At 47.3% G+C, this 17,124-nt stretch overlaps 1 protein-coding gene and 1 long non-coding RNA gene across 2 annotated transcripts in view; one reads left to right on the top strand and one right to left on the bottom strand.

The window, feature by feature from the left end:
• The window catches only part of pros1 (protein S), an 89,355-nt gene that overhangs the window by 17,772 nt on the left and 54,459 nt on the right, over nt 1-17,124 (bottom strand). Inside the window, exons 9-11 of the mRNA XM_070891799.1 lie at nt 12,994-13,112; nt 8,442-8,634; nt 7,536-7,700 (exon numbers count right to left, since the gene is read on the bottom strand). Of these exons, the coding sequence (XP_070747900.1) occupies nt 7,536-7,700; nt 8,442-8,634; nt 12,994-13,112 (477 nt within the window). The remainder of the gene's footprint in view (nt 1-7,535; nt 7,701-8,441; nt 8,635-12,993; nt 13,113-17,124) is intronic.
• Nucleotides 1-17,124, top strand: part of LOC139274983 (uncharacterized) — a 48,130-nt gene that overhangs the window by 20,403 nt on the left and 10,603 nt on the right. The window lies entirely within an intron of this gene.

Genomic DNA, 17,124 nt, shown 5'->3' with positions numbered 1-17,124 from the left:
CCATTGTTCCCGTCCTAAAAGCGGATGGCTCGGTCAGGATCTGTGGCGACGACAAGGCCACGATCAACTGGGTGTCCCTACAAGATCAATACCTGCTCTAGAGAGTGGAGGACCTTTTTGCCACGCTGGCAGGCGGCAAGCTGGTCACCAAGTTGGATCTCACTTCAGCCTACATGACCCAAGAATTGGCCGACGAATCTAAACTACTGACCACCATCGCCACGCACAACAGGTTGTTTACAACAGGTGTCCGTTTGGCATTCGATCAGCGGCCGCGATTTTTCAATGAAACATGGAAAACCTGCTCAAATCCATTCCCGGAACAATCGTATTTCAGGACGATATCCTCATCACCGGTCGTGACACCGAGGAACACCTCCACAACCTGCAGGAGGTGCTACGCCGACTAGACCGGATAGGCCTGCGACTCAAGAAGTCTAAATGTGTGTTTTTGGCCCCAGAGGTTGAATTCCTGGGCAGGAGGGTTGCTGCAGATGAGATTCGGCCCACCGAATCGAAAACAGTGGCGATTCGACGAGCACCCAGGCCCTGCAACACATCGGAGTTGCGTTCATTTCTGGGACTCGAACTATTTTGGGAACTTTCTGCCGAACTTAAGCACATTGTTGGAGCCGCTACACGTGCTCCTGCATAAGGGTTGCGATTGGTTTTGGGGGGGACTGTCAGGAATGGGCTTTCAACCGGGCGCAGAACCTACTTTGTTCAAATAAGTTGTTGACCCTGTACGACCCCCATAAGAAGTTGGTTCTGACGTGTGATGCATCGTCCTATGGGGTTGGGTGCGTGTTGCAGCAGGGTAACGCTGAGGGCCAACTGCAACCTGTGGCTTATGCCTCCAGGTCGCTCTCTCAAGCTGAACGGGGATATGGGATGGTTGAGAAGGAAGCACTCGCATGTGTCTATGGGGTGAAAAAGATGCATCAGTACCTTTTTGGCAGGAGGTTCGAATTAGAAACAGACCACAAGCCGTTAACGTTCCTGTTGTCAGACAGCAAGGCTGTCAATGCCAATGCGTCAGCTCGCATACAGCGATGGGCTGTCATGCTCGCTGCGTATGACTACTCCATCCGGCACCGGCCCGGCACTGAAAACTGCGCTGACGTGCTCAGCAGGCTCCCACTGGCCACCACTGAGGGGGCAGCGGAGCAAAGCGCTGAGATGGTCATGGCTGTCGATGCCTTTGATAGCGCAGGCTCTCCCATCACAGCCCGCCAGATCAAAATCTGGACCAACAGAGATCCCTTCCTATCCTTGATTAAGAAATGTGTCGTGACTGGGGATTGGGCGCCCGCACACAAAGCATGCCCTGAGGAGGTCAGACTGTTTCACAGATGGATGGATGAGCTCTCCATCCAAGCCGACTGCCTACTATGGGGCAGCCGGGTAGTCATGCCCCAGAAGGGCAGGGAAGCATTCATCAGGGAACTCCATAGTGAGCACCAAGGCATCGTGCTGATGAAGGCCATTGCCCGGTCACATGTGTGGTGACCGGGAATTGATTCAGACCTGGAACACTGTGTTCGCAGGTGCACGATGTGTGCCCAGCTAGGTAATGCCCCCAGGGAAGCCCCACTCACCCCGTGGCCCTGGCCCACCAGGCCATGGTCATGCTTTCACGTAGACTACGCGGGCCCATTCATGGGAAAAATGTTCCTCATTGTAGTTGATGCGTACTCGAAATGGATCGAGTGCATCATTTTGAATTCATGCACGACATCCACCACTGTCTTTGCGACCCACGGCTTGCCGGGCATCCTTGTTAGCGATAATGGCCCATGTTTCACAAGCCACGAATTCCGGGAATTCATGTCGGGCAATGGCATTAACCATGTCAGTACAGCACCATTCAAACCGGCCTCCAATGGCCAGGCAGAACGTGCGGTCCAAATCATCAAACAAGGCATGCTCCGGATTCAAGGACCCTCCCTTCAATGCCGCCTATCGCGCCTCCTGCTGGCCTATAGGTCCTGACTGCACTCGCTCATGGGGGTCCCGCCCGCGGAGCTACTCATGAAACGAACATTCAAAACTCGGCTGTTCCTCATTCATCCAGTCATGTCCGACATTGTTGAGGGCAAGCGCAGTCCCAAAACGAGTACCATGATCGAAATTCAAGGGGGAGATGTATAGAAATTGATGACCCCGTATTTGTTCTCAACGAGTACTATGACCGAAATTCAAGGGGGAGATGTATAGAAATTGATGACCCCGTATTTGTTCTCAATCACGCTTTGGGGCCCAAATGGCTTGAGGGTACTGTCATAGACAAAGAGGGGAATAGGGTCATAGTGGTTTAACTTAACAATGGGCAGATATGCCGCAAGCAACTGGACCAAGTTAAAAAAAGGTTCAGCATGGACACTGAGGAACCTGACAAGATCATGAGATGGTATTCACACCAACGCCAGTGAACGAGCAACACGAACATTCAGCAGAATGCACAGTCCCTGCAGTCAGCCCACACAGGCTGGAATCACCACAGGTGACAGACACGTATACCAAGGCTCAACAACCAGAGCCCCAACTGCAGCGCTCCACGAGAGAGCGCAGACCACCCGAGAGACTTAACCTATGATCCTAATAAGATATTGAGGGGGAGGTGATGTCATGTATGTAACCTTTATGTAACAATACTGTATATACGTAAGAAATGCACACCTTGACCACAGGGGGTGAACTTGTGAGAGACACTCCTCACCTGGTCATCCAGGTATATAAATGGAGGTCCCACGCAGGGTCATCACTTCTTAGGAACAAAGGTTCAGGTCATGGAGTGACTTTGTCCATAGAATGTGCCTCGTGTGGATTTGCGGTATTGTGTAAGGACTTTACAAGCAGCACCCTCACCCCTGAGTCAGAAGGTTGTGGATTTAAGTCCCCACTCCAGAGACTTGAGCACATAAATCTAGGCTGGCACTTCCAGTGTAGTGCTGAGGGAGCGCTGCACTGTCGGAGGGGCTGTACTGACGGAGCGCTGCAAGGAGGTGCAGTCTTTCGGATCAGACGTTAAACCGAGGCTCCGTCTGCTCTCTCAGTGTGGATGTAAAAGATTCCATGACCATTATTTCAAACAAGACCAGGGGAGTTCTCCCTGGTGTCCTTGGTCAATATTGATCCCTCTGTCAACATCACTGAATAAAAAAAAACAGGTTATCTGGTCATTATCACATTGCTGTTTGTGGGATCTTGCTGTGCACCAGATAGTAAATGGGTGACCAGCAAGAAGAGCAGTGTAAGGAAGGTAGGGCAGGGGTCCCCTGTGGTCATCCCCCTGCAAAACAGATACACCGCTTTGGGTACTATTGAGGGGGATGACTCATCAGGGGAAGGCAGTAGCAGCCAAGTTCATGGCACCGTGGGTGGCTCTGCTGCACAGGAGGGCAGGAAGAAGAGTGGGAGAGCGATAGTGATAGGGGATTCAATTGTAAGGGGAATAGATAGGTGTTTCTGCGGCCACAACTGAGACTCCAGGATGGTATGTTGCCTCCCTGGTGCAAGGGTCAAGGATGTCTCGGAGCGGGTTCAGGACATTCTGAAAAGGTAGGGTGAACAGCCAGTTGTCGTTGTACACATAGGTACCAACGATAAAGGTAAAAAACGGGATGAGGTCCTACGAGACAAATTTAGGGAGCTAGGAGCTAAATTAAAAAATAGGACCTCAAAAGTAGTAATCTCAGGATTGCTATCAGAGTAGGAATCGCAGGATAGCTCAGATGAATATGTGGCTTGAGGAGTGGTGCAGAAGGGAGCGATTCAAATTACTGGGCCATTGGAACCGGTTCTGGGGGAGATGGGACCAGTACAAACCGGACGGTCTACATCTGGGCAGGACCGGAACCAATGTCCTAGGGGGAGTGCTTGCTAGTGCTGTTGGGGAGGAGTTAAACTAATATGGCAGGGGGATGGGAACCTATGCAGGCAGGCAGAGGGAAATAAAAGGGAGACAGAGGCAAAAGATAGAAAGGAGAATAGTAAAAGTGGAGGCCAGAGAATCCCAAGGCAAAAAATAAAAAGGGCCACATTACAGCAAAATTCTAAAGGGACAAGGTGTGTTAAAAAGACAAGCCTGAAGGCTCTGTGTTTTAATGCAAGGAGTATCCGTAATAAGGTGGATGAATTAACTGTGCAAATAGATGTTAACAGATATGATGTGATTGGGATTACAGAGATGTGGCTCCAGGGTGATCAGGGCTGGGAACTCAACATCCAAGGGTATTCAACATTCAGGAAGGATAGGCAGAAAGGAAAAGGAGGTGGGGTAGCATTGCTGGTTAAAGAGGCGATTCATGCAATAGTTAGGAAGGACATTAGCTTGGATGATGTGGAATCTATATGGGTAGAGCTGCAGAACACCAAAGGGCAAAAAACGTTAGTGGGAGTTGTGTACAGACCTCCAAACAGTAGTACTGATGTTGGGGAGGGCATCAAACAGGAAATTATGGGTGCATGCAATAAAGGTGCAGCAGTTATCATGGGTGACTTTAATATGCATATAGATTGGGCTAACCAAACTGGAAGCAATACGGTGGAGGAGGATTTCCTGGAGTGCATAAGGGATGGTTTCCTAGACCAATATGTTGAGGAACCAACTAGTGGGGAGGCCATCTTAGACTGGGTGTTGTGTAATGAGAGAGGATTAATTAGCAATCTCATTGTGCGAGGCCCCTTGGGGAAGAGTGACCATAATATGGTGGAATTCTACATTAGGATGGAGAATGAAACAGTTAATTAGTAGAGTGGACAAGGGAGAACCAGTTGATGTGGTGTATTTGGACTTTCAGAAGGCTTTCGACAAGGTCCCACACAAGAGATTAATGTGCAAAGTTAAAGCACATGGGATTGGGGGTAGTGTGCTGACGTGGATTGAGAACTGGTTGGCAGACAGGAAGCAAAGAGTAGGAGTAAATGGGTACTTTTCTGAATGGCAGGCAGTGACTAGTGGGGTACCGCAAGGTTCTGTGCTGGGGCCGCAGCTGTTTACATTATACATTAATGATTTAGACGAGGGGATTAAATGTAGTGTCTCCAAATTTGTGGATGACACTAAGTTGGGTGGCAGTGTGAGCTGTGAGGAGGATGCTATGAGGCTGCAGAGTGACTTGGATAGATTAGGTGAGTGGGCAAATGCATGGCAGATGAAGTATAATGTGGATAAATGTGAGGTTATGCACCTTGGTGGTAAAAACAGAGAGACAGACTATTATCTGAATGGTGACAGATTAGGAAAAGGGGAGGTGCAACGAGACCTGGGTGTCATGGTACATCAGTCATTGAAGGTTGGCATGCAGGTAGAGCAGGCGGTTAAGAAAGCAAATGGCATGTTGACCTTCATAGCGAGGGGATTTGAGTACAGGGGCAGGGAGGTGTTACTACAGTTGTACAGGGCCTTGGTGAGGCCACACCTGGAGTATTGTGTACAGTTTTGGTCTCCTAACTTGAGGAAGGACATTCTTGCTATTGAGGGACTGCAGCGAAGGTTCACCAGACTGATTCCCGGGATGGCGGGACTGACATATCAAGAAAGACTGGATCAACTGGGCTTGTATTCACTGGAGTTCAGAAGAATGAGAGGGGATCTCATGGAAACGTTTAAAATTCTGACGGGTTTAGACAGGTTAGATGCAGGAAGAATGTTCCCAATGTTGGGGAAATCCAGAACCAGGGGTCACAGTCTAAGGATAAGGGGTAAGCCATTTAGGACCGAGATGAGGAGAAACCTCTTCACCCAGAGAGTGTTGAACCTGTGGAATTCTCTACCACAGAAAGTTGTTGAGGCCAATTCACTAAATATATTCAAAAAGGAGTTAGATGTAGTCCTTACTACTAGGGGGATCAAGGGGTATGGCGAGAAAGCAGGAATGGGGTACTGAGGTTGCATGTTCAGCCATGAACTCATTGAATGGCGGTGCAGGCTCGAAGGGCCGAATGGACTACTCCTGCACCTATTTTCTATGTTTCTATGGCTGCCGCGTTTCCCACATTACAACAGTGACTACACTTCGAAAAGTACTATGTTGGCTGTAAAGCGCTTTGGGGTGTCCTGAGGTCGTGAAAAGCGCTATATAAATGCAAGCCGTTCATTCTTATTCGCTTGTGTGGGGGCTCGCCGACACTCAGCGCACCGACATTCGGCTCGCCCGGGGCACCGACCTTCTCCCCCCACCCCGACCTCGGGCTACCTCCTCCCGCCCCCCCACCCCCTCGGGCTGACCTCCCTTTATCCGGAAAAATCCCTTATTCGGCACAGGCCAGATCCCGAGGGATAAGGAAGGCTCAAGCTGTACTTTAATGCATGGAGTATAGGTAATAAGGCAGATGAGCTGAGAGCACAGATTGACATTTGGGAGTATGATATTAAGCCATTACTGAGACATGGCTGAAAGAAGGGCAGGTATGGCAGCTCAACATTCCTGGTTACAGGGTTTTCAGACGGGATAGAGAGGGGGGTATAAAAGGAGAAGGGGGGGTCATAGTATTGATTAAAGAAACAATTACAGCTGTGAGAAGGGATGATATGTTTGAGGGGTCATCAAACGAGGCCATATAGGTTGAATTGAAGAACAAAAAAGGGGTGATCACATAACTGGGAGTGTACTATAGATCCCCAAACAGACAGAGGGAGATAGAAGAACAAATATGTGGGCCAATTGCTGCGAAGTGTGGAAACTACAGAGCTGTAATAGTTGGGGATTTCAACTACCCTAATATTAACTGGGAAAAAGGTAGTGTGAATGGTACAGAGGATGAGGAATTCCTAAAATACATTCAGGGAAACTTCTTTAGCCAATATGTAACAAGCCCAACAAGAGAGGGGGTGGTCCTGGACTTGATTTTGGGGAATGAAGAGGGGCAGGTGGAAAGGGTATCACTATAAGATAGTCACTAATAAATCGAATAGGGAATTCAGGAGAAACGTCTTTACCCAGAGAGTGATGAGATGAAGTAGGGTGGGACGAGGCTTATGTGGAGCATAAACACTGGCACAGAGCCGAATGGCCTGTTTCTGTGCTGTGGGTTCTATGACTCTCTGGGGTTAATGTTAATGCTCCTGGTATGGGGTTGCCCACAACAGAAGCCCCATACTACGAATTTGGGCATGGAAATCAGATAGGAGACACACGCACGAGTTGCTGATATGCGAGACACAAGTTTACCCCGGGGGAAATTCGGGTACAACGATCAGCTCGTGCTACATTTACCCTTGAGTGGACGTGAATTGTACATCACTGAACTTGGTGCAGTGACCTCCCGGTACTCAGCCCTGGTGCCTGGTCTGCTTGAGCGGAAATTCGCACTGTTTGAATTTTACAGCGAGCTGCATATTGGAAGAGAATGGTCAAATTCAAATGAGTGAAAGGGGCTCCGGAGCGAAGGTTTGACAAAGGACCGATTAGGAAAGACTTATCGATGAAACAATATGTTCCAAGTTCCCTTTCCCGCTCTGCAATGTAAACATTGACTTAAGCTTTGCTCTTCACCAACTGCTGTAAAATGTTTCAATAAACTGTGATTACAGCCGGAAGGATATGATCCACTTGTCTGGGCAAACCCGCGATCGATATCTTTATCTCTGCCGTTCGGTTATCCGAGGGGAACAGGCGCCCGGGACTGTTGATTTTGATCACGGCCTCCCGGGCAATCTTCACCACCACACTGCTCTGCGTCTCTTCCACAGAGATCTAAAAGAGAAAACATTCCAACGTTCAGCTCAAGACACGACCAGACATGCGCTCAGTTACCCAGAACTCACAGAAGATAAGAATTGTGTGTTGCTCTTAGCACGCACCTCACTCCTGTGACCGCACAGTGCGTTCAGTTAGTGGAAAGACCCGGGTAAGAAACAGGTAACAGAATCTTCAACCACTCCAAAATCTCCAAACACATATGGAACAAGCTGTATTCAACGATATCCCAGAACAATAATATGAAAAAGAATGAGCATTTATAGAAAGCCTTTCATAACTTCAGGATGTCCCAAAGCACTTTACAACTAATGAAGGACTTTGTGAAGTGGAGTCACTGTTGTAATGTAGGAAACGCAGCAGCCAAATTGCGCACAGCAAGCTCCCACAAACAGCAATGAGATAAATTACCAGGTAATCTGTTTTTGTTATGTTGGTTGAGGGATAAATATGGGCCCAGGACACTGGGGATATCTCCCCTGATCTACTGCAAAATAATGCCATGGTTCTTTTAGACCCACCCGAGAGGGCAGACGGAGTCTGAAAGGGCGGTGGAAGCAGATTAAATAGTAATTTTCAAAAGGGAATTGGATAAACACTTGAAGAGGAGAAATTTGCAGGGCAATAGTGAAAGAGCAGGGTGTGTGGGACTAATTGGATTGCTCTTTCAGCAAGCCGGCACGAGCACAATGGGCCGAATTGCCTCCTTCTGTGCTGTATGATTTTGTGATAACTTACTGTGTGCCAGGTCCCATCGTTAATCAATGGCCCTCCGCTGGTTGTCACCTTGGGGAGATGCTCGTTCTTGAACTGAACTTCAAGCTTTCCGTCTCGAACAGCAAACAGGAACCAAGCTCCATTCTCATTGGTTTTGGCATAGACTATGACCCCCTCAGAGTCGTATGTCCTAAGGTCAAACTCTGCCATGAACCTGCACAACAGGATAAAAGAATGGCGGCAATTAGCGACCAGTTAAATTATTTGGCACTAGGCACTATTAGAAGAACAACAATGGAGCTCTCCCCAATGTCCTGGGAACAAAATTGCTGTTTGTGGGAGCTTGCTGTGCACAAATTGGCCGCTGTGTTTCCCTACATTATAACAGTGATGACACTTCAAAAAAGTACTTCATTGGCTTCAAAGCGCTTTGGGATTTCCTGGAATGTGCGAGTGCAGGAAGATAAAGGCATCACAAAGACCAATTGCAAATCCTACTATTGAGTTAAACTGTGCTCTCAAATGGTTACATTCACAGGATACTACAGATGGATTAACATTCTGATGGAACGTCTGAACCAGTGTGCTTCGAACAATGAAAGTCAGTTTGGACATTTCAGTGATGACTGACAAGTGATCACAGTGAGATTATTCTATCCATTTGAGCTCATCAATAATCGTTTCCAAGGTAGACATAGAAACATAGAAAATAGGTGCAGGAGTAGGCCATTCGGCCCTTTGAGCCTGCACCGCCATTCAATGAGTTCATGGCTGAACATGTAACTTCAGTACCCCATTCCTGCTTTCTCGCCATACTCCTTGATCCCCCTAGTAGTAAGGACTACATCTAACTCCTTTTTTTTAGTGAATTGGCCTCAACAACTTTCTGTGGTAGAGAATTCCACAGGTTCACCACTCTCTGGGTGAAGAAGTTTCTCCTCATCTCGGTCCTAGATGGTTTACCCCTTATCCTTAGACTGTGACCCCTGGTTCTGGACTTCCCCAACATTGGGAACATTCTTCCTGCATCTAACCTGTCTAAACCCATCAGAATTTTAAACGTTTCCTTGAGACCAATGATACTCTGGGGTCAGAATTAACAGAATATCCCATGTTGAGAGGCAGTCAGATTTTTAAACAGAATGGCACAAGGGCAAGCTTTTGCCAGACCTGAGATGTTAGACTGAAGGAGAACAGTTATAAGTTTGTTTTCTTAAGTCAATCAAGTTGACCCACTGATGTTAGGAAGCAGAGCATATTCATTGTCAGCTGTGGCTCAGTGGGTAGAACACTGGGCTGAGTGGCCCCCAGCCTGAGAGCACCATCAGAGTAGGCCGGGGAGCAGAAGGAGCGGCGTGGAAGCCTGGTCCAGCAGGCTGACCGGCCCCCGATCTGCGAGCACCATCGGAACAGGCCAGGGAGCAGAAGGAGCGGCATGGAGGCATAGCACTCCAGGGAGCAGCATGTGCTAGAGCAGATGAGCAACGGAAGTGAAGAGAGACGTCACCAATGTCCAGATCGGTGATTGGAGCGTGGGCAGATACAGCAGGAGCGGCGAGGTTGGGGCAAAGGAGCGGTGAGAGATTGTAGAAGGATGTGCTCGGGGCCCAGGAGAGGCGCGAATTCAGGGCCCAGAAGAGACGAGGGCCCAGGGGCAGCACGGACCAGCCCACACTGCGATATGTGTGCGCACTAGGTCCATGCAGCAGAGCTGTCCAGTCGTCTTGGTTAATCCTTGCCACTGGACCAAGACCTAGCTCTGTCAAGCCCGTGTGGTGGCTGGTGTGCAATGGCCACCACACGTTAAAAAAATCCACGCACAGGCATCTTCCACCCTCCAAGATTTAGTTCGGAACCTGGAATTTTAGGTCCTTCATTGAAACACCTGTGAACTTCTTGACGTGGAAACAAGTCATCCTTGATTCGAGGGACTGTCTATGATGATGAGTACACTCGCCTCTGAGTCAGAAGGTTGTGGGGTCAAGTCCCATTCCAGGAACTAGAGCACATAAATCTGGGCTGACACTCCAGTGCAGTGCTGAGGGAGTGCTGCACTGTCAGATGAGATGTTAAACCAAAGCCCCGTCTCAAGTGGACTCAAAAGATCCCATGGTACTATTTTGAAGAGCAGAGGAGTTGTCCCCGGTGTCCTGGTCAATATTTATCCCTCAATCAACAGAACAAAAACAGATTATCTGGTCATTATCACATTGCTGTTTGTGGGAGCTTGCTGTGCGCAAAATTTGGCTGCCGCGTTTCCCACAATACAACAGTGACTGCACTCCAAAAGTACTTAATTAGCTGTAAAGTGCTTTGAGACGTCCTGTGGTTGTGAAAGGTGCGATATAAATGCAAGTCTTTATTTTATTTTTAGTGCTTTGTATTATTAAGTAAGAACAAGTTCACAGAATCTTACAGTACAGGAGGCCACTCAGCCCATTGTGCCTGTGCCAGCTCTTTGAAAGAGCTAATCAATTAGTCGCACTCCCCCAACTCTTTCCCCACAGCCCTGCACATTTCCCCCTTCAAGTATTTATCCAATTCCCTTTTGAAAGTTACTATTGAATCTGCTTCCACCGCCCTTTCAGGCAGCACATTCCACATCACAACAACTCACTTTGTTAAAAAATTCTCATTTCCCCTCTGGTTCTTTTGCCAATTACCCATAAATCTGTGTCCTCTGCTTATCGACCCTCCTGCCAGTGGAAACCATTTCTCCTTATTTACTCTATCAAACCCCTCATGGTTTTGAACACCTCTATTAAATCTCCCCTTAACCTTCTCTGCTCCAAGGAGAACAACCCCAACTTCTCCAGTCTCTCCACATAAATGAAGTCCCTCAGCCCTGGTACCATTCTAGTAAATCTCTTCATTCACCCTCTCCAAGGTCTTCGACACATCCTTCCTAAAGTGTGTTGCCCAGAATTGAACACAATACTCCAGCTGTGGCCTAACCAGAAATTTATAAAGGTTTACACAAGAACACAAGAAATAGGAGCAGGAGTAGGCCAGTTCATCCCTCGAGCCTGCTCCACCATTTAATAAGATCATGGCTAATCTGATCATGGACTCAGCTCCACTTCCCTGCCCGCTCCCCATAACCCTTTACTCCCTTATCGCTCAAAAATCTGTCGATCCCCGCCTTAAATATATTCAATGACCCAGCCTCCACAGCTCTCTGGGGCAGAGAATTCCACAGATTTATAACCCTCAGATAAGAAATTCCTCCTCATCTCAGTTTTAAATGGGCGGCCCCTTATTCTGAGACTATACCCCTAGTTTTAGTTTCCCTTATGAGTGGAAATATACTCTCTGCATCCAGCTTGTCGAGCCCCCTCATTATCTTATATGTTTCGATAAGATCATCTCTAATTCTTCTGAAATCCAATGAGTATAGACCCAACCTACTCAACCTATCTTCATAAGTCAACACCATCATAAGAACATAAGAATATAAGAACATAAGAAATAGTAGCAGGAGTAGGCCATACAGCCCCTTGAGCCTGCTCAGTCATTCAACACGATCATGGCTGATCCGATCATGGACTCCAGTCGACTTCCCTGCCCGCTCCCCATAATCCCTTATTCCCTTGTCGTTTAAGAAACTGTCTATTTCTGTCTTAAATTTATTCAATGTCCCAGTTTCTACAGCTCTCTAAGGCTGCAAATTCCACAGATCCACAACCCTTAGAGAAGAAATTTCTCCTCATCTCAGTTTTAAATGGGTGGCCCCTTATTCTAAGATTTTACCCTTTAGTTCTAGTCACCCCTATCAGTGGAAACATCCTCACTGCATCCACCTTGTCAAGCCCCCTCATAATCTTATACGTTTCGATAAGATCACCTCTCATTCTTCTGAATTCCAATAAGTAGAGGTCCAACCTACTCAACCTTTCCTCATAAATCAACCCCCTCATCTCCAGAATCAACCTAGTGAACCTTCTCTGTACTGTCTCCGATGCAAGTATATCCTGTCATAAATACGGAGACCAAAACTGCACGCAGTACTCCAAGTATGGCCTCACCAATACCCTGTACAATTGTAGTAGGACTTCTCTGCTTTTATACTCTATCCTGTTTGCAATAATGGCCAACATTCTATTTGCCTTCCTGATTACTTGCTGTACCTGCATACTAACTATTTGTGTTTCATGCACAAGGACCCCCAGGCCCCTCTGTACTGCAGCACTTTGCAATGTTTCTCCATTTAAATTATAACCACTTGACGTTGATTGAACTGAGTAAATCTGATTCTAACTCTATGTTCTCTCGCTGTGAGATAGTATCCTATATTCGGCCTGGTTTCACCAAGTGTTTGCCGAAACCACCTCTGATGAGATTGGAGAGGCACGTGGGAGCACGAGGATAAAAAATGACCCGTCGAATATCTGGTGGTTCATTTTAAAAGCAAGCTCACCTGCCTCAGAGACAGAAAGTGTCATCACATCAATCCCTCACCCCCTGCGCTGCCAGAGCATCCCATCTTCACAACTCTTGCCTTAGGTTTGCGCCACATCATGAGGACAAAAAGTATGGCTAATTAGAGTTCAATTGTACAGTGCCAGAGCCTCACCTACTATCAGCGGGAATCTTGAACCTAAGGTAGACCACAGGAATTCCAGCAAAGAGTTCCCCCATGTTCAGAATGTCCGACTTCCTGGTGCTCTGGAGGGAGACGCACATGGGGATTTCCTGGTAGACAGCAAATCGCCCGTTAACGGCAGCACAAAGTTTCACGTGTGAACATTTAAACATCAAACATATTTCCCTGATACGGTCCCCACCATTCCCACCGGCCTCACTTACCCCAGACAGCCACCTATATAGCGGACAAATGGCACTGACCACTTCCCATCATCACAGGCGTCAATTACAAACAACAATAACTTGTATGTATATAGCGCCTTTAATGTAGTGAAACGTCCCAAGCCGCTTCACAGGAGTATTATAAGACAAAAATTTGACACCGAGCCACATAAGGAGATAGTAGGACAGGGCTTGGTCAAAGAGTTTTAAGGAGTGTCTTAAAGGAGGAAAGAGAAGTAGAGGCAGAGAGGTTTAGGCAGGAAATTCCAGAGCTTAGGGCTCAGGCAGCTGAAGGCACAATCACCCATGGTTGAGCAGTTATAATCAGGGATGCTCAAGAGGCTCCTCATTGAAAGTGTCCTTGTACTGTTAATCACCAACCCTAACTTTCTTCGGCAAGTTTAACAGGCAATTGATGTGCAAATGCAGCAAGTTGCTAAAAATATTGGGGAGGTTGAAGGCGAGAGTCCGTTTGTGTGAAGCAAACAGTTGAGCGGGGTAAACCGAGCAACAAGTTGTGGAGATTCACAACTCAGAGCGAATCTCCTCATCCCTTGAACTCGCCGATTTACACATTAATAACGGCGTGCATCGTTAACATTCCGTTACTGCTCCGTTTATTAAATGTTAATGTCAGAAACACACTCAGAAATCTGATGGCAGCGGTTCAGGGACTACGAAATTGACCAAGCCGCCATTCAGGACCCCGATGGATTTAGTGTCCACCACATATAGCAGGCAAATCGCCTTAGCATGGACTCACCTGCTGTATATGGCGGGGACTGTGATAAAAAAGTAGACGAGAGCGGAGTCTACACGTGTAGTGACACCCAGATTATCCAAGAACCCAAACACAGCTCAGTCAGGTGGCTGCCATCTTGCCAAGGTCTACACTGGCTTTGGCACAACCATAAGAACAAAAGAAATAGGAGCAGGCGTAGGCCATTCAGCTCCTCGAGCCTGCTCCACCATTCAATAAGATCATGGCTGACCTTCTACCTTAACTCCACTTTCCCACACTGTCCCCATATCCCTTGATTCCCTTAGTTCCCAAAAATTTAGCAATCTCAGTCTTAAATATACTCAAAGACTGAGCCTCCACAGGCCCTGGAGCAGAGAATTCCAAAAGATTCAACACTCAGTGAAGAAATTTCTCCTCATTTCAGTCCTAAATGGCTGACCCCTTATTCTGAGACTGTGACCCCCTGATTCTCGACTCCCCACGTACCCTTCTTGCATCTACCCTGTCAAGCCCTATAAGAATTTTATATGTTTCAATGAGATCACCTCTCATTCTTCTAAACTCTAGGGAATATAGGCCTAGTCTACTCAACCAGGTACTAATCACAGGTGGCGTTAGCATCATGGGGCGTGCAGCCTACATCATCAGTCATACCCGTGCAAACTGCTTGCTTAACAGGGAACTGGGTGGTGCAGCGCATTAGACAATGGCATTGTGCCGCTGGGACCTAGATTCAAATCTAATCCAGATTGATGGGATGGTAGTCTCGTCTGACCGCTGGTTATAGGGATCTCATTTCAGACCCCAGTGGACCTGAGCACAAAACAGCCCTAAATTGGGAAGTGACTGGCAGTTCTACTCAGAGAAAGAAATGTCAGGGTACTGCAGGCACCAGATGCTGGGTCTTCGAGTCCAGGTGTACTCTGCACCTGCGTGCTTGAAATGGGAAGAATTCAGGGGAGATCTCCCTGGTCAATATTTATATATAAGGAAAAGGAGGTGGGGTAGCATTGCTGGTTAAGGAGGAGATTAAGGCAATAGTTAGGAAGGACATTAGCTTGGATGATGTGGAATCTATATGGGTAGAGCTGCAGAACACCAAAGGGCAAAAAACGTTAGTGGGAGTTGTGTACAGACCTCCAAACAGTAGTAGTGATGTTGGGGAGGGCATTAAACATGAAATTAGGGGTGCGTGCAATAAAGGTGCAGCAGTTATAATGGGTGACTTTAATATGCACATAGATTGGGCTAACCAAACTGGAAGCAATACGGTGGAGGAGGATTTTCTGGAGTGCATAAGGGATGGTTTTTTAGACCAATATGTCGAGGAACCAACTAGGGGGGAGGCCATCTTAGACTGGGTGTTATGTAATGAGAGAGGATTAATTAGCAATCTCGTTGTGCGAGGCCCCTTGGGGAAGCGTGACCATAATATGGTGGAATTCTGCATTGGGATGGAGAATGAAACAGTTAATTCAGAGACCATGGTCCAGAACTTAAAGAAGGCTAACTTTGAAGGTATGAAGCGTGAATTGGCTGGGATGGATTGGCGAATGATACTTAAGGGGTTGACTGTGGATGGGCAATGGCAGACATTTAGAGACCGCATGGATGAACTACAACAATTGTACATTCCTGTCTGGCATAAAAATAAAAAAGGGAAGGTGGCTCAACCATGGCTATCAAGGGAATCAGGGATAGTATTAAAGCCAAGGAAGTGGCATACAAATTGGCCAGAAATAGCAGCGAACCTGGGGACTGGGAGAAATTTAGAACTCAGCAGAGGAGGACAAAGGGTTTGATTAGGGCAGGGAAAATGGAGTATGAGAAGAAGCTTGCAGGGAACATTAAGACGGATTGCAAAAGTTTCTATAGATATGTAAAGAGAAAAAGGTTAGTAAAGACAAACGTAGGTCCCCTGCAGTCAGAATCAGGGGAAGTCATAACGGGGAACAAAGAAATGGCGGACCAATTGAACAAGTACTTTGGTTCGGTATTCACGAAGGAGGACACGAACAACCTTCCGGTTATAAAAGGGGTCGGGGGGTCTAGTAAGGAGGAGGAACTGAGGGAAATCCTTATTAGCCGGGAAATTGTGTTGGGGAAATTGATGGGATTGAAGGCCGATAAATCCCCAGGGCCTGATGGACTGCATCCCAGAGTACTTAAGGAGGTGGCCTTGGAAATAGTGGATGCGTTGACAGTCATTTTCCAACATTCCATTGACTCTGGATCAGTTCCTATGGAGTGGAGAGTAGCCAATGTAACCCCACTTTTTAAAAAAGGAGGGAGAGAGAAAACAGGGAATTATAGACCGGTCAGCCTGACATCGGTAGTGGGTAAAATGATGGAATCAATTATTAAGGATGTCATAGCAGTGCATTTGGAAAGAGGTAACATGATAGGTCCAAGTCAGCATGGATTTGTGAAAGGGAAATCATGCTTGACAAATCTTCTGGAATTTTTTGAGGATGTTTCCAGTAGAGTGGATAAGGGAGAACCAGTTGATGTGGTATATTTGGACTTTCAGAAGGCGTTCGACAAGGTCCCACACAAGAGATTGATGTGCAAAGTTAGAGCACATGGGATTGGGGGTAGTGTACTGACATGGATTGAGAACTGGTTGTCAGACAGGAAGCAAAGAGTAGGAGTAAATGGGTACTTTTCAGAATGGCAGGCAGTGACTAGTGGGGTACTGCAAGGTTCTGTGCTGGGGCCCCAGCTGTTTACACTGTACATTAATGATTTAGATGAGGGGATTAAATGTAGTATCTCCAAATTTGCGGATGACACTAAGTTGGGTGGCAGTGTGAGCTGCGAGGAGGATGCTGTGAGGCTGCAGAGCGACTTGGATAGGTTAGGTGAGTGGGCAAATGCATGGCAGATGAAGTATAATGTGGATAAATGTGAGATTATCCACTTTAGTGGTAAAAACAGAGAGACAGACTATTATCTGAATGGTGACAGATTAGGAAAAGGGGAGGTGCAACGAGACCTGGGTGTCATGGTACATCAGTCATTGAAGGTTGGCATGCAGGTGCAGCAGGCGGTTAAGAAAGAAAATGACATGTTGGCCTTCATAGCAAGGGGATTTGAGTACAGGGGCAGGGAGGTGTTGCTACAGTTGTACAGGGCATTGGTGAGGCCACACCTGGA

The sequence above is a fragment of the Pristiophorus japonicus genome, chromosome 10 (genome assembly GCF_044704955.1).
Source record: "Pristiophorus japonicus isolate sPriJap1 chromosome 10, sPriJap1.hap1, whole genome shotgun sequence".
NCBI lineage: Eukaryota > Metazoa > Chordata > Chondrichthyes > Pristiophoridae > Pristiophorus > Pristiophorus japonicus.
Note: the sequence above shows the minus strand (reverse complement) of the source record. Positions and strands in the feature narration are given on the sequence as shown.